Source organism: Ranitomeya variabilis, chromosome 4 (assembly GCF_051348905.1).
Source record: "Ranitomeya variabilis isolate aRanVar5 chromosome 4, aRanVar5.hap1, whole genome shotgun sequence".
NCBI lineage: Eukaryota > Metazoa > Chordata > Amphibia > Anura > Dendrobatidae > Ranitomeya > Ranitomeya variabilis.
In genome coordinates this window covers 680,978,967-681,000,460 of record NC_135235.1, presented here as the reverse complement: position 1 = coordinate 681,000,460, position 21,494 = coordinate 680,978,967, and the positions used below count along the sequence as shown (strand labels likewise).

Below are 21,494 nucleotides of genomic sequence, written 5' to 3'. Positions count from 1 at the left end.
CCTAAACGGGTTATTTCCCGGGCTTTTTCGGTGGCCAACAATAGCAATAGGGACAGTCTACTACAAGGTAGACACAGGACCAATGACAAACCGCTTGGTATAATCACAGCTTTCAATAACCAGTGGCAAGACTTACGAGGGATTTTGTCTAAATACTGGGGTATCTTACAAAGTGAGTCGAAACTTCTTCCCCACATTGCCCCCCAACCTAGTTTGGTGGCTAGGAGGGCTAGGAGCCTTAGGGACCAGTTGAGCCATAGCCATTTCCAACGACCAGTCACCAGACTGGGCAGAGGGGTTAGGCTTAGGGGTACTTACCCATGCGGTAACTGCAGTATTTGCCCCCTCACCAGTCGTAATGAGAAAATTATGGTGCCTTTCTTGTCTTCGCAGACCCCTACCAAGACTCATTTCAATTGCAGGTCCCGGAACTTGATTTATGCGTTGGTATGCCCATGCCCAAAAGTCTATGTGGGCCAAACCACACAGGAGCTCAGGAGACGTGTACAACAACATCTCTCCAATGTGACTACAGCACAAAGGGACAAGGCCAAGGGGAAAACCCTCACATCAGTGGCAACACACTATTTGGCTGAACATCATTCACAGTGGGCTGGCACGAAGGTTCTAGGACTTGAAGCAGTAAATATGAATATGAGAGGTGGAAATGTCATCCTTGAGCTTTTAAAACGGGAATCCAAGTGGATCTTTGACCTGAACTGTGTCGTCCCTTTTGGTATCAATGAAGACCTTTTGTTTACTGGCTTCTATAAACAATAATATGGATTATTAGCTGTGTATACAGCTTTGTTTTTTTTCATGTTCTATATGGTTGTAGATTTGTATCTATGGATTTTTGATTAACAGCTCATGTTAAGGGTTATACATTTTTCTGTATTGTTTGCATTTTTTGAGTTTATCTCTTCCTGGATGTGCCACCTTTAAGGATAGCGTATACCATACTCCACTGTATTGTGTGCTGATAGCATTAATGCCCTTGGCGGTTGTAAGCTCCTCTTAAGTATTGGATAGGGTTAATGTTCTTCCTCCTTGAATGATATAGATTACCCACTTTATAGATTCTGGCTTTTGCACTATCATCCGGCACCTGGGGGCCAAAGATTGGTACAAGCTTATTACTAATGTAGGACAGGGTTTTCCACTGTCTCTCTTTAATGATTAAGTTCATCTATTCATGTACTTGGGCCACAGCGTTATTATCTCGCATCTTGGAGCAGCACTTGTCCATTGCCTTAATTATCATGGTTTACCCTTCACAGGTTTTCTTTTTTTGTTTCAGCTTATCCCCTTTTTTTCCTCTTCCCCCCCCCATCTCTTTACCTATGTGCGAGCGCTGTTCACTATGTTTATGCGCTGCTATGGCAATCCTTCTGTCATCTGTGCGCAAGCGCGGTTTATCTTTGTTTATGCGCAGCTACGGCAACCCTTCCGTTACCTTCGCGCAAGCGCTGTTCACTTTTGTTTATGCGCTGCTACGGCAACCACGAGCGGAGTTTTCACTTCCGCTCTAGGACGCCGGCGCATGCGCAGTAACTACACGCCGGGCCCGGCAGGTAGGAACTCCGTTCTGGCTTTTCCATGTGGTCCGTTCGCCCACACAGCTGCTATTTGGTAAGTTATTGCAGCTTCTTTATTTAAGCAGAAGGCAGCACACACAGACATCACCCCTGACGAAGCCACCGCTTTGTGGCGACACGCGTTGGGTGTCTGCTGCCCGCACTCACCTGTGCTAGGGTACACATGCCCTTGTATGCTATTGTGCTCATGACTGGCATTTACGGGTCATTCATTGCTTGCTCCTATACTCCAGGTCACCGGTCTTTTCCGCTTTGGTGGGTATTTTATCCATGTATGGTCACAGCATTTCTGTTTGGTTGAACACACTCTAAATATTTAGGATTGTGCTAATTATTGCTGTTTTTCAGGTTTTACGCCATCATGGGGTGCTGATACATTTGTCATTAGACAGGCACCGCTAGCCACTACTTGGACCGGGGGACTATTGATTTGTAGCCATTGTGCTAGTGTGCAGGGTCGTTTTTTGTTCACTTTATTGGGCATGTGTATTTAACCCTTCATTAGGGGGTGCGGTGCTTAGGCCTTATCATAGGCTGTTTGGTTCAGGGATATGTGTGATCCCTTTTTAAATGTTTTTAATTGTTCTGTCTTTTGCATAAGTGTGTAATAAAGGTGGTTTTCTTATATTTTACATTTATATGGTGGTGACTCCCACTTTGTCAGGTCTACCTTTTCTTTCTTCATATTATTCCCAGTTGTTTTAGACCTGGGTTGAGTCCCACTGATCGTGGTGCCCCCACTGCTTTGTTTGGGAATGTGTCCACATCACTTTGGATACACTGTCTCACCTGGAGTGGCTCATAAACATGCGGAAGTCTTCTCCCGTCCCAGCTCAGAAAATTTCCTTCTTAGGAATGTTCTTGGACACCTCTCAAGGGTTGGTGACTCTCCCTTGAGACAAGGTCCTAGCCATCCGTCTGGGAATCCAGGAACTCCGTCGGCCTATTCCTCGTTCCATTCGTTTCGGCATGAGGGTCCTAGGAAAAATGGTGGCGGCAATGGAAGCTGTTCCGTTTGCCCAGTTTCACCTCTGTTCCTTGCAGCATGCGCTGCTGGCAACCTGGAACAAGAGTCCTTTTTCTCTTGACCGCTCATGCCGTCTCTCCGCCCAGCTCCTCCCTTCTTCAGGGGAAACCTTTCCCCCCAGACCATTGGCTGGTGGTCACTACTGACACCAGTCTCCTCAGCTGGGGAGATGTTTTCCATCACCACACGGCTCAGGGGCGTTGGTCACCTCGGGAGTCACGCCTTCCTATCAATCTCCTAGAAATACAGGCAATTCAGTGGGCTTTGTGACTCTTCCATCATCTTCTTGTGGGGCGCCATGTCCAAATTCAGTTGGACAATGCCACAGCCGTGGCTTATATAAATCACCAAGGGGGCACCCGCAGCAGAGCAACCATGCGTGATGTAGAACATGTCCTTCGCTGGGCAGAGAAAAACACCTCAGTAATCTCAGCAGTTCACATACCAGGAGTAGAGAACTGGGCAGCGGACTTTCTCAGCCGACAGGGTCTCTCATCAGGGGAATGGTATCTACATCCAGAGGTTTTTCAGCAAATTTGTCAACGCTTGAGAACCCCTGTATGTGGATCTGATGGCCTCCAGGTTGAACACCAAGGTCCCCGAGTTCATCGCTCGATAATGAGACCCAAAGGCCATCGGCGTGGACGCCTTGGTCATTCCGTGGAATCAGTTCCGGTTACCATACGTTTCCCCCATTGCCGCTGCTTCCGAAAATCATCCGGAAGGTCAAAGCAGAAGGGGTCCCAGTAATCCTGGTCTACCCGGACTGGCCTCATTGGGCATGGTATGCAGAGCTAATGCAACTAGTTGCCGAGATCCCGTCTGCTACCGGATCGTCCGCATTTACTTTGCCATAATCCGATCTACCACCCGAACTCAGGGACTCTGTGTTTAATGGCTTGGCCGTTGAATGCTGGGCCCTGACTCAGGCAGGGTTCTCCCGGGACGTAGTTACCACAATGATTAGTGCTCGAAAGTCCGCTTTTGGCGCACATCTATCACCGCATCTGGAAAGTCTTTTTTGCGTGGTGCAGAGACCACGATCATCCTTCACTTACTTTTTCCATTCCTAACATTTTGGCTGGCCTGGACTCCGATCTAGCGCTAAGTTTCCTCAAGGGACAGATCTTAGCCTTGTCCATTCTATTTCAGAGCAGTATTGCTTCCAATCTGCAGGTGAAGACTTTCATTCAGGGGGTCTCCCACGTGGTACCGCCCTATAGAGCTCCCCTGGGCACCTGGGACCTTAACCTGGTCCTAGGTGTTCTACAGGAATCTCCCTTTGAGCCACTACAGGATGTCTCGTTAGCTTACCTCTCATGGAAGGTAGTTGTTCTTGTCGCGATAACGTCTATCAGACGGGTTTCGGGGTTGGCTGCTCTTTCCTGCCGAGCTCCGTTTCTGATTTTTCTCCAGGACAGGGTGGTTCTAAGGCCAGCCCCTCCGTTTCTCCCAAAGGTCTTTTCCTCCTTCCACATTAACGAGGACATTGTCTTGCCATCGTTTTGACTAGCACCAGTACATCGGGTGGAAAAGGCCCTTCACACTTTGGATCTAGTGAGAGCTCTCAGGAGGTATGTGTCAAGGACAGCACCTTTTCGCCAGACAGATGACCTTGTTCGTGCTCCCCGAAGGTCACAAGAAGGGATGTGTGGCATCAAAGTCAACAGTAGCCAGGTGGATTAGGTCAGCAATTTAGGAATCCTATCGCGTCAGAGGCAAACCTATTCCAGCAGGGATCAGAGCGCACTCCACACGGTCGGTGAGCGCCTCTTGGCCCTTTGGCACCAGGCGTCGGCAGAACAGATTTACAAGGCTGCAACCTGGTCTAGTCTGCATACATTTTCAAAACATTACAATGCCCACACTCAGGCCTCAGCTGTGGCGAGTCTGGGGGAAAAACATTTTTGCAGGCGGCAGTAGCACACCTGTAGACAGTTGACATTTGGAGCTTATTCAGTTGGGTCAATTTTCCCACCCAGGGACTGCTTTTGGACGTCCCATGGTCCTGTGTCCCCCAATGAGGTGAAGGAGAAACAGGGATTTTTGTGCACTCAGCATAAAATCCTTTTCTCAGAGACACTCATTGGAGGACACAGCTCCCACCCTTTGGCCTGATGGCTCCGTTTTGAGATTTTGGATCTTTTTTACACGTGTTATGCCTTGTATTAAATATTATTTTCTCCTACTCCTTTTGCACTAAACTGGTTCTTATGGAGCCAGCATGAGGGTATATACTGCAAGAGGGGGAGCTAATTTTTTTTTCGTATTCACTTAGTGTCAGCCTCCTAGTGTCAGCAGCATACACCCATGTTCCTGTGTCCCCCAATGAGTGTCTCGGAGAAAAGGATTTTACGTGAGTACACAAAAATCCCTGTATTTCAGCCATCAGGCATGCACAGCTTAGAGATATATTATTGGAAAAGTGTAATATTTTTAATGCAGTTTATCACAATCCTTCTTGAATTTAGTTGGTTTTAAAAGAAATTGAAAACTCAGGATGAAGGGAAACTCTGTTGAAACTCTCATTCACTTCCCATATACAAACTCTTGCCCGCTCGTGCCGCTTACACCTAAAGAACATCTCTTGAATCTGCCCTTTTCTCACCATGGAAACAACAAAAACCCTCACTGTTGTCCTGATCCACTCCCGCCTGGACTACTGTAACGCTCTATTAATTGGCCTCCCCCTTACTCGACTTTCCCCTCTCCAGTCTACCCTTAATGCAGCAGCCAGGGTCACCAACCTGGCTAATCGGTATTCAGATGCAGCCGCTCTTCGCCAGCCATTACACTGGCTGCCCATTCATTATAGGATCCAATTCAAAGTACTTGTTCTCACCCGCAAAGCTCTTCACAGTGCAGCACCCCCTTACATCTCCTCCCTTATTTCTGTCTATCGGCCTAACGGACCGCTGCGCTCTGAAAATGACTTTCGACTAACCTCTGCACTAATCCGCACCTCCCACTCCCGTCTCCAAGACTTCTCCCATGCTGCGTAAATCCTCTGGAATGCTCTACTCCAAGAAATTAGGACCATCCACAATTTGCATAGTTTTAGGCACGTCCTAAAATCAAATTCCCTAATCAAAGTAATTTTATGTGTAAGTGTGCGTGTGTAGCCCATTCACTATCTCCATCTATCCCCCACCCCCTGAAGATGGCTGGACCATCATTGTAAATACAACATTGTAAATATGCTCCTGTACTTTGTATCTCCCCCATTTCATTGTAGATGGTAAGCTCTCACGAGTAGGGTCATCTTATTTTGCTTTAATTATTGTATTGTTAACGTTGCTACTTATGACTTGCGTTTGAAACTGTAAAACTGTAAAGCGCTGCGGAATATGTTGGCACTATATAAAGATTATTATTGTTATTACTACTACTCACCTGGGTAGTCATATGTAGGAATCTCTTCCTTACACCACTCATCACCCCTCACATATTTCTCTGTAGTATTAATATGGGTCAGACCTTCACCCTGAAACAAATATTGTAAAAGTCATAGGCAGATGGAGAAGTCACATCTATGATCAGCTCTAATCCTGTCATCTCCACCGTTCTCACTACACAAGTATAAAACATATAATACTGGTGGATAAAACAAGACTGAGCACAAGACCTTCACAGCCATCTACACATCATAGGACAGATCTCATGACACCTTCTCTCCATCTACCTGATGATCCAAAGGAATACTGGGATCTTCTTGTTTACAGTCCTGTGGAAGAGGAGGACGGGGACATCTCTCTGGTGTTGTCCTCTTACTGGATACATCTGGAGGAAACACATACAGGGACTGAATTCATTCTTTACATACAGATAATTATAGGCCATGTGTATTTAGTCCGGTCTATTACCTAGTGATGTGAGGGGCTGGGGAACCTCCATCATGATGTCCTTGTACAGATCTTTGTGTCCTTCTAAATACTCCCACTCCTCCATGGAGAAATAGACAGCGACATCCTGACACCTTATAGGAACCTGACACATACAATGATACCGTCATCCCCCCGATCCCTTCATAGCATTACTGTGTAATGTCCCATCATTCCCAGCAGTGTCACCTCTCCAGTCAGCAGCTCAATCATCTTGTAGGTGAGTTCTAGGATCTTCTGGTCATTGATGTTCTCATATATTAGGGGGTGAGGTGGAGGCCCCATGATTGGGCTCAGGGGTCTTCCCCATCCCTCAGACACAGGGTCCTGACAGGGCTCACTAGAGGTCTTCTTCACTATTGTGTAATCCTGGTTATGGAGAGACACATTAATAAATCTCACTACAGACATTTCCAGAGTCCTCACCTCTCCAGTTCTGTCCATCTGTTATTCCCATAGATGGGAATGATGTAATGTGACATCATTAGAATCTCTCACCTCTCCAGTAAGCCGGAAGAGGATCTCTAGGGTGAGGTGTAATATTCTCTCCGCCATCTTGTCTCTGTCCATATCCATCTTTGATGGGTAAATCAGGAAAATTCTCTTCTATAGATCTTCACTGAGAGGATCCGATATTGTAGAGACCTGAATGAGAAGAAGATAAGCTGAAGTAATGTCATAAAAATCCTGTGTAATAATACAATTATTGGGAATATTAAAGGAAACATATGAGGAGATATTCATTACACGTGACATCTTCATCTTCTACTACGGCTCTAGAAACATATTAGTCCAGAGTCCGTCACTGACTCCATCACCACCGGCCGTCTATATGAAGGTTTCCCGTCTTCCCCGCACTGTAATTTTCTATTACGTTAGATCACATGACTGATTCACACACAGAACTTTGAGACTTTTATAAAAGCTTTTTTGTAAGAACAACAAGACAGGAGATATTTGATAACAATGTCTCCATGCACAGTATTTTATTTTCTCTTTATATTATGTTGTTTTTTTTTTAGCACTTTCTTGTAGGCTTCCATATATTACATGAAAAACACCCCCCAAAAAATGGGGATGGAGGTACTGTGAGAACATTGTACTGTGTGTGGGAACCAGGAAACTGGCACTGTAGGGTATCAAGAATGGGGATAAGTGAGGATTTATTTAGAGGCTTGGGTGGAAGCATATTGTGTGGGGGAATGGAGGTACTGTGGGAACATTGTGTGTGGGGGCCAAGAAAGGAGCACTATACTATGAGTAATACATGTTTCCTTGGTTCCCGTCTTTCATAGTTGGGTCGTTTGTATCTATCAGCAGAAAAGGAACAAAACCATTGTGATTCTTAGGCCGGGATCACACATGCGAGAAACACGTCCGTGTCTCGCATGTGAAACCCAAGCTCTAGCGCCAGCACTTGGGAGCGGAGCGTGCAGCTCCATGTGTTCCTATGCGGCCGCACGCTCCGCTCCACAGTGCCGGCGCCAGAGCTTGGGTTTCACATGCGAGACACGGACGTGTTTCTCGCATGTGTGATCCCGGCCTTATAAGGAGACAACACAAAACCCCCCTAAATATAACATTTGATAACAACCCCACAATCTGTGACTCTTCAGGGTAAATCGCTCTCTCACCATTGGATTAGAGCTGATACTATGGAGCTAAAGGGACTAAACAGACTTTCTGTCACCTCCATAAAGGGGCACTTTTCTGTGTTTGTCAGAACTGTCCGAGGATTGCCTGCACAGCCCATTCCTTGTCCCTTCTACACTACCTGGCGGAGCAGCAACTGTGGAGAAAATGACTCCTCCATCATCTCCAAAGGCGTTACAGGCTTTCCTTGGTCTGGTCTTGTAATGCAGAACTTGGATCCCTGGTACCGCACTCCACATAGAGAATAATGGGGCCTCCAGCACCGACCTCCACCCGCAGAGCCGCACTCCACATAGAGAATAATGGAGCCTCCAGCAAGGACCTCCAGCCACAGAGCCGCACTCCACATAGAGAATAATGGAGCCTCCAGCACCGACCTCCACCCGCAGAGCCGCACTCCACATAGAGAATAATGGAGCCTCCAGCACTGACCTCCACCCGCAGAGCCGCACTCCACATAGAGAATAATGGAGCCTCCAGCACCGACCTCCACTCGCAGTCCACATAGAGAATAATGGAGCCTCCAGCACCGACCTCCACCCGCAGAGCCGCACTCCACATAGAGAATAATGGAGCCTCCAGCAAGGACCTCCAGCCACAGAGCCGCACTCCACATAGAGAATAATGGAGCCTCCAGCACCGACCTCCACCCGCAGAGCCGCACTCCACATAGAGAATAAAGGAGCCTCCAGCACCGACCTCCACCCGCAGAGCCACACTCCACATAGAGAATAATGGAGCCTCCAGCACCGACCTCCACCCGCAGAGCCGCACTCCACATAGAGAATAAAGGAGCCTCCAGCACCGACCTCCACCCGCAGAGCCACACTCCACATAGAGAATAATGGAGCCTCCAGCACCGACCTCCACCCGCAGAGCCGCACTCCACATAGAGAATAATGGAGCCTCCAGCACCGACCTCCACCCGCAGAGCCGCACTCCACATAGAGAATAATGGAGCCTCCAGCACCGACCTCCACCCGCAGAGCCACACTCCACATAGAGAATAAAGGAGCCTCCAGCACCGACCTCCACCCACAGAGCCGCACTCCACATAGAGAATAATGGAGCCTCCAGCACCGACCTCCACCCGCAGAGCCGCACTCCACATAGAGAATAATGGAGCCTCCAGCACCGACCTCCACCCGCAGAGACACACTCCACATAGAGAATAATGGAGCCTCCAGCACCGACCTCCACCCACAGAGCAGCACTCCACACAGACGATAATGGAGCCTCCAGCACCGACCTCCACCCGCAGAGCCGCACACCACATACAGAATAATGGAGCTTCCAGCACCGACCTCCACCCGCAGAGCCACACTCCACATAGAGAATAATGGAGCCTCGAGCACCGACCTCCACCCGCAGAGCCGCACACCACATACAGAATAATGGAGCTTCCAGCACCGACCTCCACCCGCAGAGCCACACTCCACATAGAGAATAATGGAGCCTCCAGCACCGACCTCCACCCGCAGAGCCGCACACCACATACAGAATAATGGAGCTTCCAGCACCGACCTCCACCCGCAGAGCCACACTCCACATAGAGAATAATGGAGCCTCGAGCACCGACCTCCAACCGCAGAGCCGCACACCACATACAGAATAATGGAGCCTCCAGCACCGACCTCCACCCGCAGAGCCACACTCCACATAGAGAATAATGGAACCTCCAGCACCGACCTCCACTCACAGAGCCACACTCCACATAGAGAATAACGGAGCCTCCAGCATCGACCTCCACCCACAGAGCCGCACTCCATAGAGGATAATTGAGCCTCCAGCACCGACCTCCACCCGCAGAGCCGCACTCCATAGAGAATAATGGAGCCTCCAGCACCTACAGTACAGACCAAAAGTTTGGACACACCTTCTCATTTAAAGATTTTTCTGTATTTTCATGACTATGAAAGTTGTACATTCACACTGAAGGCATGAAAACTGTGAATTAACACAGGTGGAATTATATACTTAAAAAAAAAGTGTGAAACAACTGAAAATATGTCTTATATTCTAGGTTCTTCAAAGTAGCCACCTTTTGCTTTGATGACTGCTTTGCACTCTTGGCATTCTCTTGATGAGCTTCAAGAGGTAGTCACCGGAAATGGTTATCTCACCATGTCTCGCTGTCCTGTGCTGCTGCTCCGCACGCTGACGCCCCTCCCCCTCCTGGCTGATCGGACATCAGAGACAGATCTGCACGCAGAAGAGGAGGATGCTGCGTGCGATCACTATGTAAGTAATGCACCCTCCTCCTTCTCCTCTACTTAGTTGTGTGCCAGGTAGCGGAGCTGCCCCCTCTCACCATTGCGTGGACATTGCTGAAGCCGACCTTGGCTGCAGCCACATGTGGGCGCTGTGCGTCCTGCCCGCCCAATGATGCTCCACCTCCACCACCAGGTGATTGAAAAATTAAAGGGGCCGGCAGCTGGAAAATGGGCTGGCAGCACCCCAAGAGGTGGCACACCACGGCCCGCAGGGCAGATTAGCAATCCGGGCCTGGTTCCCAGCACCAGCAGGGGATAATGATGAGAGTAGTAGTCTGCTCCCACTGTCTCCACCTGTAAAAATAAGGATAAAATAAAAAATATCCTTATACTCACCTGTCCTAACTGTCCCCCACTGTAATCCTTGCGAACAATCATGCAGAGGAGCCGGGCAGAATGACGCCTGCAGCGAGTGGCTCTGGACCTCTGCTGCGCTTAGCGAGCGATGTCCTGTCACTCACTGAGGTCCGAGGCCGCTCGCTGCATCATTCTCCCCGGCTCCGCTACATGAGCTGTCAAGAGCATTACAGGGGGGATGATTAGGACAGGTGAGTACATGGATTTTTTATTTTATTCTTATTTTTACAGTTGGACACTGTGGGAGCTGACACTACCCTCATCATGGTCCCCGCTGGTGATCTCAGCAACCCCCAACCTCTGCGGCATGGTAGGGATACTACCAGACAAAAAATAGGGTCAGTCTCCCAGGTGTCCCTGCATGTGATATATCTGTTTGACAAACTAGACCCAATTATGGCTTGCTCTTAGCAACTAATACCCCTGATCCCAACTATTTAAAATATTTGTGAATTGAGTACCTTACTAGATAAGATTTACATCCATTTAGTGTCTCCATCATTATGGCTACTTACAGTCACAGTGGTGCTATCTTTATTTTTGCAGGGTCTATTAGGGTCAGTGAGGGCAAGCTGACATCACGTGGGCGTGCCATATCACGGCAAGGTGGGGTAACCACTAGGTCACAAGTAGGGCCAGTACCCCTATTGCTCCTGTATGTGTCTCCTCTCTGATCTACCATTTAGAAGCCTCCCTTTTTAATTATTTGTGAATTAGCTGTTGTGTATATAGTGGGTGGGTCTTTTTTAGTGTTGTTTAATATGCAAATTAGCCTGTACTAGCCCCAGCCTCTCCTGCTGTAATTACACTCTTGTAGGAAAAAAACTTTTTCTTTTGATAAGGCAAAATGAGGTCAAAATATTAATGAGAACCAACTAAAAAAACCCTAAAAAATAAACTTTTTCTGCAATTCCAGTTGCATCTGATTGCATCCAATAGAAAACTTTTTGCTGCATATAGCAAGAAACTTTTTAGTTTCAATAATTTTTATTTTCAATAATATATCAATTAAACAACAGATTCCCTTACAAGGGAGTTCAGTAGGTTTCAAACCAAACAAAGAGAAAAAAACATACATACATTAACTCAAATTCAAAGATACAGATATGACGAGACAAGAACATGGGGAGACATAAAAGAGGGAAAATGGGGAGGAAAAAGAGATTCTGCACTTTACTTCGTGGTAGACTGCAGTATATTTACAAGACAAGATTATACTTTGTTCCGTTTTATGAGTTCCGCCTCCCACCTCCCCGCACCCCACCCAACGCAGGCTCAACCCCAGTGTCATCTAAATCTCTCACAGGATAATGTAGTCTCAAATAGATAAAGTCAAGGTTTGTGTAAGATTCAAGTTCGTGTTAAGATCCATCCATGGTTTCCAAATCTGGTAGAAGGCCTCCCACACATCTTCCCTAGTTGCATGTATACGTTCATATAAGAGGATTGAATTCATTTTGTCTCTAACTGCTTGGAAAGAGAGTAATGGCGTCCTCCAGTTGGTAGCTATATGCAGCTTAGCGGCCATAAGCAACTGGCTTATCAGCCTGAGGAATTTGTTAGAAAATCCTGGGTATTTGGCTCCCAAGAGGAATGTGGCCGGGTCAGGTTGTATTGTCCCGCCATACATTTTTTCAATTATTAATCTTACTTCCCGCCACATGGTCGAGGCTATCGGACACTCCCACCAAATATGCTTCATATCTCCCACTGCGTCACATCCTCTAAAACATTTATCTGAAATGTTGGGGTATATAGTGTGGAGTTTACTTGGGACTAGGTACGTTCTGTGCAGGACCTTAATGGATGTCTCTGCCAGGGAGGCTTGATGACTACCCCTGGAAACTGTGTCGCAGCATCGCCTCCAATTTTCCAAGGTTAATTGGATACCCAAGTCCTCCTCCCACTGTTTCATGTAATGTAGTTTGTCAACTCCATGTGCCGCATTGAGAGATCCGTATAGCTGAGAAATGGTTCCCCTTCCCAGTGGGTCATCCATACACCTCTGTTCAAAGCTAGTTGCGCGAAAAGGGATTTTATGTTGTAGAAGCTGTTCCGCAAAATGGAAAACCTGATAGATACGAAAGGTTTCATTAGTGGGTGGATTGTATTTATGTAGGAATTCTTGTCTAGTTAGAATTATATTAAAGGGTGAGCAGAGGTGTTTTAGTGTGGTAATTCCATTAAGTTTCCACCAAGCAAAAGAGCGCGAGTCAAGACCCGGTGGGAACATGGGGTTACAGAAGAGGGGGGTCAGTGGGGCGGACTTAGATTGGAGTTCAAATTTAAACCTTTCCTTCCTCCAAAGGATCAGGGAATGTGCTGTGAAAGGTGCTGTAATGTGTAGGCCTTTGGGTAGTTTTTGTGTAGACCACATAAGGCCAGGCAAGGAAAATGGTAGCAAGAGGGACGATTCCAGGTCAACCCATCTCGGAGCCTGAGTGGCAGCGCAGGCATTTGTCAATTGGGCCAGCTGAGCCGACTTGTAATACAGTGTGAAGTTAGGCATGGAAAGTCCTCCCAGCTTTCTATGTATGAACATAGTTTTTTGACGGATTCTGGGTTTTTTCCCCTGCCAAATAAATTTTGAAATCATAGAATGAATTTCGTGTAAGGTCTCATGAGGCAACGGAATAGGGAGAGAGCGGAATAAGTACAGAAATCTAGGCAGAGAGACCATTTTAATTGCATGCAACCTGCCCAACCAGGTCAACTTCATGGCAGACCATCTGGTTAAGTCAGCTCGGAGGTTTTTTATTAACGGGAGGTAGTTCCATTTGAGTAAGGTCGACTTATGAGAGGTAAGATTGACTCCGAGATAAGTTATGTAATGTTCATTTTTAACAAATTTGAACTGGGAGATAATATTTGTTTGCATGTCCTTAGCGGTGTTAAGAAATAGAGCTTCGGATTTGTCAACATTAATTTTGAGTCCTGAGATCGACTCAAATCTACGTAGAACTGAAAATAAATTTGGGAGAGTGGTAAGTGGACTGGACAAAGTCAGCAGTAAGTCATCCGCAAATAAACTTGCCTTATATTGTGCGCCAAATCCTGCAGGCCCAAGTATGTTCGGGTTAAGCCTTATTGCCTCAGCCAGTGGCTCCATGGCCATGGCGAACAGAGCTGGAGAAAGTGGGCAGCCCTGTCTCGTCCCCCTTTGTATGTTGATAGGAGTAGGTCTAGTTGACGGGAGTTTCAGATAAGCTGTAGGGCTGTCGTACAGTAGTTGGAGGCATGAAATAAGGGTGCGAGGGATGCCAAATCTGGATAGGACTTCAAATAGGTAGGACCATGAGACTGAGTCGAAAGCTTTCTCTATATCTAAAGCTAATAATAGCAGGGGTTGTTTGTGATAATTAGCTGAATGTATAATATTTAAATTTCTCCTAATGTTGTCGGGGCCTTGTCTATTGGGCATGAATCCCACTTGATCACGGTGAATAAGGGTAGGTAGAAATTTGTTGAGTCTAGTGGTAATGATGGATGTAAAGAGTTTGAGATCAACATTTAATAACGATATAGGTCTATAATTCTTGGGAAGGAGATGGTCTTTCTTTGGTTTTGGGATTACCGTCACATGAGCTATATAGAATTCAGGTGGCATCTGGGTGCCATTTAGTAGAGCATTACAGTAATTTTTAATGTGCGGTGTGAGGATGTTTGTAAATTTCTTGTAATATAATGTCGTGAGGCCATCAGGTCCGGGGGCTTTATTTCTCTTTAGGTTTTTAATTACCGCAGAGATTTCGTCTTCAGATATTGGTGTATGAAGTTGGTCTACAGTAGAGTTGGGGATTTTAGGTATATTCAGTTCATCAAGGAAAGAGGATAAGGATTGTGGTGAGGGTGTCTGTGGGGAGGAATATAGTTTCTGATAGTAGTCTCGGAATGTTTCGTATACTATATCCGGGTGTGCGGAGATTCTGCCTTTGGAATCTTTGATGGAGGTGACATTATTTAAAAATTCTTTGCTTCTGAGTCTACGCGCCAACATGTTAGAGGGTTTATTTGCGTATTTATAAAAAGTTGACTTAGTCCATGTTAACGCTCTCTCTGTTTTATTTGTAAGAATAGTGTCTAATTGTAGCTTAGTGTCTTTGATTTGTTTAATCAAAAAGAGGGTAGTGGTGGCTTGGTTAGCAAGTTCAAGTTTCATAAGTTTAGTCTCTAAGCGTGTTTGTAATTCAGATCTTTGTTTCTTTTTATTAGATGCAATTTTGATTAGTGAGCCGGTAATAAATTTTTTATGTGCCATCCACACTAGTCCAGGGGAAGTGTCATCAGTGGAATTGGTCTGGAAGTACAGTCCCAACTCCTCTTTAATTTTAGTGAGAGTAGTAGGGTCAGTAAGTAAGGATTCGTTCAGTCTCCATTTGAATAATTTAGAGGTGGTGACATTGAATTTAAATGTTGATAGGACAACATCGTGATCAGACCATGATGATGGAATATGACGGGAGAATAGGACCGATGGGATCGTTCCTGCTGTAGTTAGGTGTAGGTCTATTCGCGAATAGGACTGATGTGCAGGTGAGAAGTATGTGTAACCCTTTACAGGACCATTTAATTCCCTCCATACATCGACCAGGCAGTTTACTTTCATTAGGTGTTGGATTTTCTTTTTGTCAGCCTTTGTTATATCCGAGCGCTTCTGAGCACTGCTATCTAATTTAGGATTAATGATGAAGTTAAAGTCGCCACACCAGATAAGGTGGTCATACGTAAGAGTGGCTAGTTTTGATGTAATTAGCTGAAAAACCGACCTCTGGGAAGCTGCGGGTAAATAGCTATTAACAATGCAAATTGTCTGGTTTCGTGATGTTCCAAGAGTAATGAGGAATCTGCCCTCAGGGTCTGACTGTGTGCTGATGAGTTGAAATGGGAAGCTATTTCTAATGAAAGTGGCGACACCTCTCGTTTTTTTTATCCCAGCTTGACATATAGTGTTGTGAATAGTTGGCGTCAAAATACTTAGGGTGGGAAGAGGTGGAAAAATGGGTCTCCTGGAGACAGATAATGTCTGGTGCGTGCTTTGAGTAATCAAGGAAGGCTTTCTTACGTTTAATGGGCGAATTGAATCCTCGGACATTATGAGAAATAACATTACACATTTTTCATTGAATATTTAACGCTAAAGAATGAAGAGACTCGAGCAGGGTCCAGAATTGTGTTCCCGATTAGCAGTTGTTGAGGTGATTGGTAAGTGCAGTGACGATCTCTGTGGGAAAACAGTAGGAAGGAAACAGACTGGGTGGAGACAAGGACAAACATAACAATTAATATGAACAGACGGATATCAAATCCGGAAAATATGGCGATCTGGTTTACCATATTAGGTGGAGTACCAGGTATCGCCAAGTTTAGGCAGCATGTTGTAAACCCGACATTTAGGCCCTTGATAGAAAGTTAGGTGTAAAGGGGAATAAAGAAAGAAAGGGAGAAGAGAAGGAGGAGAGAGAAGAGAGAGAAAAAAAAAAAAAAAAAAAAAGGGGAGAAGGAAGGAGGGGAAGAAGGAAGGGGTGGGAGGGAGGGGGGGAGAGGTGGGGGGGAGGGAGGAGAGGGAAAAGGGGGAGAGGTGGGGGGAGGGGAGGGAGGAGAGGTGTGGGGGAGGGGAGGAGGGGGGAAAGGGAGAAAGGGAGGGAAGGAAGGAGGAAAAGTAAGGAGGAGGAGGAGGGGGGGATGGGGGAAGAGAGGGGGAGGGGAAGGAGGAGAAAGGGGGAAAAGGGGAAGGAGGGGGAAAGGGAGAGGGGAAGGGGGAAATTGCAGACAGGGAATTGTTGGGGGAAGAGGGGAAAAGCAGGGGGGAATCAGAGAGGGGAGAGGTACGGAAGAAATAGGGTCGATTAGAGATGTAGGAATTTGATGGACCTCTTGCATTTAAAGTCAGAATAGATTATCTATATAAACAATTAGTATTTCATTACTAAGTCTGGGAGGCTGAGAGGAGAGACGGCAAGGAACTATCGTCTTTCTCCCAACTCCAGGAGCAATCAGGATGAACAATATCAACCTACTCCGCCTCCCAGGAAACAAGGTAGACAAATTTGTAAGCTAGACATATCAGACGATCCGTGCGTTTTGGCTCCTCGTTCTGGGGGTGTTTTGCCATTCTCTTGGTGGTCTTGGTTTTCTCTGTGGCATGGCTGAAGTCTCTATAGAGATTGGGATCCCAGCTTTAAGCATGGCTTGTTTCCCTTCTTCTAGTGAACGGCAGGTGTATAGTTGAGAGTTGTATGTAAAGCTGAGAGCGAAAGGGAAGTTCCATCTGTATTTAATCTGTGCCGTCTGCAAGGCTGATGTCACCGGTTTGAGGGATCTCCTTCTGGCGAGGGTGGTTGATGCGATATCCGCATAGATATGTACTGAAGACGGCAGTCCCGGTAGATCTGGATTATCACGTGCAGCATTCAGGATTAGATCTCGTGCCTCCTCATAATGTAGTTTTAAGATCACATCTCTGGGCATATCATTATTGCGTGGCCTGCCCAGGGCTCTATGGATTCTGGTGATATGTAGCATAGACTGATCTGTGTCAGGGAGTAGCGCTGTGAAAAGAGCGGTAGCAGTGTCTTTGAGAGCTATAATATTTTCGGGGAGTCCCCTAATCCGCAGATTACCCCGACGTGATCTGTTCTCATAGTCTTCGCATCGGAGTTCCAGCTCTGCGACACGCTCTGCATGTAGTTTGAGGGTTTCACGATCTTCTTCTAGGGCATCTGCAGTAGCATCCATCTTTTCCTCCAGGGCCACCGTACGCTGCATAATGTCCTGTATCTGGGAGATCTTCTGCATAGCTGAGGTAAGCTCTGACCGGAAAGTCTCTTGCAAGGATTTGGTAAGAGCTGCTGTGGAGATCGTTGTCTCGATGTGGGGACCGGTCTCGTCCTGGTCTATGATATCTCCCGCGCTCCCTGCAGAGGCCGAGGGGAAAGAAGTCGCAGCAGCCATCTTAGAGGTGCCGCCGCTCTGAAGAAGATCCACGATGTTACGGCCTGGTGGTTGTGTCACGCCTCCCTTCTTAGGCATCGCCAGGGAGAGGGTCGCCTAGTAGAACAGTGGGTCCAATTATGGTGTGTTTGGTGTAGTTCAGGTGCTAATTAGGGCCTAAATAGATAAGTCGGGTAGCGGAGATCAGCAAGACATGACTGTCACCGCCGAAGACCGCACATGCGCCTCTGAGAGGGGGGCTATTTTAAGTAGCCTTCATAATGTGCACAGAATTAGAGCTCAGTACGGGCACTAGGTGTCGCTCTTGTATCAGTGAAGACGACTGTTAATCAGTTTAGCCTTTTTTGTGTATTATAGAATATATCACCAGTTCTTGAATTGAGCACTAGGTGTCACTATACGTTTGTCTTCCAAAGCACCCTCTTTGTCTCAATGTAAATGAATCTGAAGTAGTAAGATGCTCAAAAGTCAAATAGAAAAACAGACTCTCCAAGTGGCAAAGGGGGCTATTATGCTGCCAACATATAGGTCCCAGGGGATTATTAGTGACACAGGGGGTCGTAGTCTGGATACCATACGAGTGCTTGTTGTACTTTAAGGTGTTAAGTGTGTAATTAGTCTTCCACGGGCTTGGCTCAGAATCTGGTGGAGGAAGGGCTGCAGCAAGTCAGGTGCAGCGCCGAGTTGTGAAGGAGAGGCGGCTATAAATGGAGCAAGGCGCACGCTTATGTTCTCTGTGGTCCCCAGCAGGAGCAACAAGATGGCGCTGGGTATGGCGGGAACCCCTCAGGACCCACTCCGCCTGCAGAGTCTCACTGCCCCAGCCGGAGGGTCGCTAGATCAGATGGGGGACACAGTAAGTTCGCCTGATTCTCATCCAGCGTGCGCGATCCTTCCATCGTCCGGCCCCGTCCACAGGGGGCAGCGGCCGGGGTTTCGCGCCACACAGACCCGCTCCGGGCGAGAGGCTGCAGCGCTCGCCGGCTTGTAGCGGCACCGGCGCCGGCGAGTGAAAGTTCGCACAGGTGTGAGCGGGGGAACAGGGCGTCGGAGAGGCAGCTCAGGAAGGGGGCGCTGTGTACCTTCTCAGCGTCGCAGCAGACCGCCGCCCTCCCGGCCTGCGGAGCCCTCAAGATGGCGGCTCCTGTATCACTTCTTCGTCCCCACACGGGGTATTGCTGGTCCTCCGCTGGGGAAACGAGCCCTTGTTGCTCTCCAGGTGCTTGCTATATCTTCTGCCAGATGATAGAGGCTTTTAAGAATCTTTGGGGCTATTTGGGTTCTTTGGGGATCATTCGGTGTCCGGAGCTCCGGTGAGGTGCGTCCTTTCTCCTTCACCATCAGGCCACGCCCCCAGCAAGAAACTTTTTAACCCCTTACTGCCATTGGACGGGATAGTATGTCTAATGGCAGTACCCCCGCTTTGATGAGGGCTCTAGCTGGCTTTAGTTGGTTGTCCTAGAATTGTAGCATTGGTCTATCCTTAGAATAGGTCATCAATGGCTGGACTGTGACACCCGATCCCCGACTGAACAGCTGTCCTGTGTCTGCTGCAGTCAGCACTGCTTGGTGATGGAGCTGCTCCCTCTCCTGGATGTGCAGTACGCGGCCGCTGTAGACTGAGCAGCTCAGTGACTGTAGATGAAAGTTCCGGCTGATCGGCGGCTGCCAGGCTTCACATCACCACAGAACAGACACTGACCCTAAGGCCATCAATGATGAAGTCATGGACACCTCTGTAAACCTGCTCTACAGACAATACTACCTCAATGACCATCACTATAACCTCACTGTCACTAGAGTCTGGATGTAACCAGTGCTGCAGCCATATGACTTGCTGGGAATTGTAGTGCTGTGCACAACCAGCAGGGAAAGTTGGGAGCATTTAGACATTTTTATTTCAGGTGAAATAAACTCATTTTCCTATGTAATCTGCTTTGCCTCCATCCTGTAATCTGCATGTGTGCGGTGCAGAGATCAGAGTTATCTGTAAGAGCCTGGAGCACATCTCCAAGGATTTACTGATAAGAATGTTCTCCAGATGTCACAGCACTGACTAATGGAGAAACCACAAATATCAGATATTAGAGAATAACACAAGTCACAATACAGACGAAGAGAGAGGGCCTGTTCCCAGAAGCTACAGTCTGAGAAATGGCTAAAAGGCCTCCACTAGGCTCCTGTACAGCTGTATAATGAGGCCCAGGCTTTATAGTGAAGGGACTGGAGCGAGGGCCTGTTACCAGGAGCTACAGTCTGAGAAATGGCTAAAAAGCCTCCACTAGGCCCCTGTACAGCTGTATAATGAGGCCCAGGCTTTATAGTGAAGGGACTGGAGCGAGGGCCTGATCCCAGGAGCTACAGTCTGAGAAATGGCTAAAAAGCCTCCACTAGGCCCCTGTACAGCTGTATAATGAGGCCCAGGCTTTATAGTGAAGGGATTGGAGGGATAACAGTGGGGAAAGTAGCGTTATTTGCAAGAAGAGACGGACTGCCCATCACTGACCTGCAGAGCTGCACCCCACATATATGGCTGTTCTGTGCGCACAGGACCTGTGATGAGGTCACAGGAGGGGAGGAGTCAGGGGTCACATGATCAGGGGCCTCAGTGTATGCAGGACTCTGCTGTGCTGGTTGTCATGGTGCTGGATGAGGGGAAGTTTATGTGTGGGGTCAGGAGGGGTTTACAGTGTGGATGTAGTTGTACGAGGTGTACGGAGCAGAGCCATGTGTGTATGAGGTATACGGAGAGGAGCCGTGTGTGTACGAGGTGTACGGAGCAGAGCCGTGTGTGTACGAGGTGTACGGAGCGGAGCTGTGTGTGTACGAGGTGTACGGAGCAGAGCCAGAGTGTGTACGAGCTGTACGGAGCGGAGCTGTGTGTGTATGAGGTGTACGGAGCAGAGCTGTGGGTGTACGAGGTGTACGGAGCGGAGCTGTGTGTGTATGAGGTGTACGGAGCAGAGCCAAGTGTGTACGGAGCGGAGCCATGTGTGTACGAGGTGTACGGAGCGGAGCCGTGTGTGTACGAGGTGTATGAAGCTGAGCCTTGTGTATATGAGGTGTACGGAGCAGAGACGTGTCTACGAGGTACAACACCTATACAAAAAATGCCCTCTAGGCCAGCGGGGGGCATACCTCTAGGCCTAAACGTATAAACCTACAAAACTAAATATGGCTAAAGGACAATAGTAAGTGTCCAGAAGATCTAATCGTATAATGGTCACAGATAAACTATAACCAAAGATCCGCGCCAGAAAATAGAGGTTATATCAACAATATCAAACTTTATTAGGATATCAATACATATCAAAAACAACATATGAACACAAAATGGTGAATGGAGAACAACAAGAGAAGACATCCAGTATAAACAGATGGTAAAGGGTGATACTGAAACAGGACGCAAATGAGTCCGTGTAAAAGAACCCCGCTACAACGACAACAGACCGGCAAATGTTATATACTCATAGTCATAATGGATGTGATCATGGCTAAATAAACCTGATTAAGGCAGGAAACTGCATCATATATGATCAATCCAGAAGGTAGTGATTAGTGAGTATAACATAAGGTATTTTAGATATTAAGCCAGGATTTAACCAGGCAGTTCCGATAGGTGTAACAAATCCGAGCAGCCACAGCAAATGTGTACATCACTTTAGAAGGGTGCTAGATTACCTTGAGACATGCTGTGGCAGAAGTGCCGGCATGCTGTGCAGTGGGGGGGGAGCCTCGACGCGCGTTTCACCGT

General features: G+C 47.3%; 1 protein-coding gene across 1 annotated transcript in view; it reads right to left on the bottom strand.

The window, feature by feature from the left end:
* LOC143766350 (uncharacterized) overlaps positions 1-20,300 on the bottom strand; it is a 33,616-nt gene extending 13,316 nt beyond the window's left edge. The window contains exons 1-6 of the mRNA XM_077253973.1: positions 20,247-20,300; positions 7,005-7,151; positions 6,696-6,875; positions 6,489-6,612; positions 6,308-6,405; positions 6,019-6,109 (exon numbers count right to left, since the gene is read on the bottom strand). Coding sequence (XP_077110088.1) covers positions 6,019-6,109; positions 6,308-6,405; positions 6,489-6,612; positions 6,696-6,875; positions 7,005-7,082 — 571 coding nt within the window. The 5' untranslated portion in view covers positions 7,083-7,151; positions 20,247-20,300. The remainder of the gene's footprint in view (positions 1-6,018; positions 6,110-6,307; positions 6,406-6,488; positions 6,613-6,695; positions 6,876-7,004; positions 7,152-20,246) is intronic.
* Positions 20,301-21,494: the final 1,194 nt, after the last annotated feature.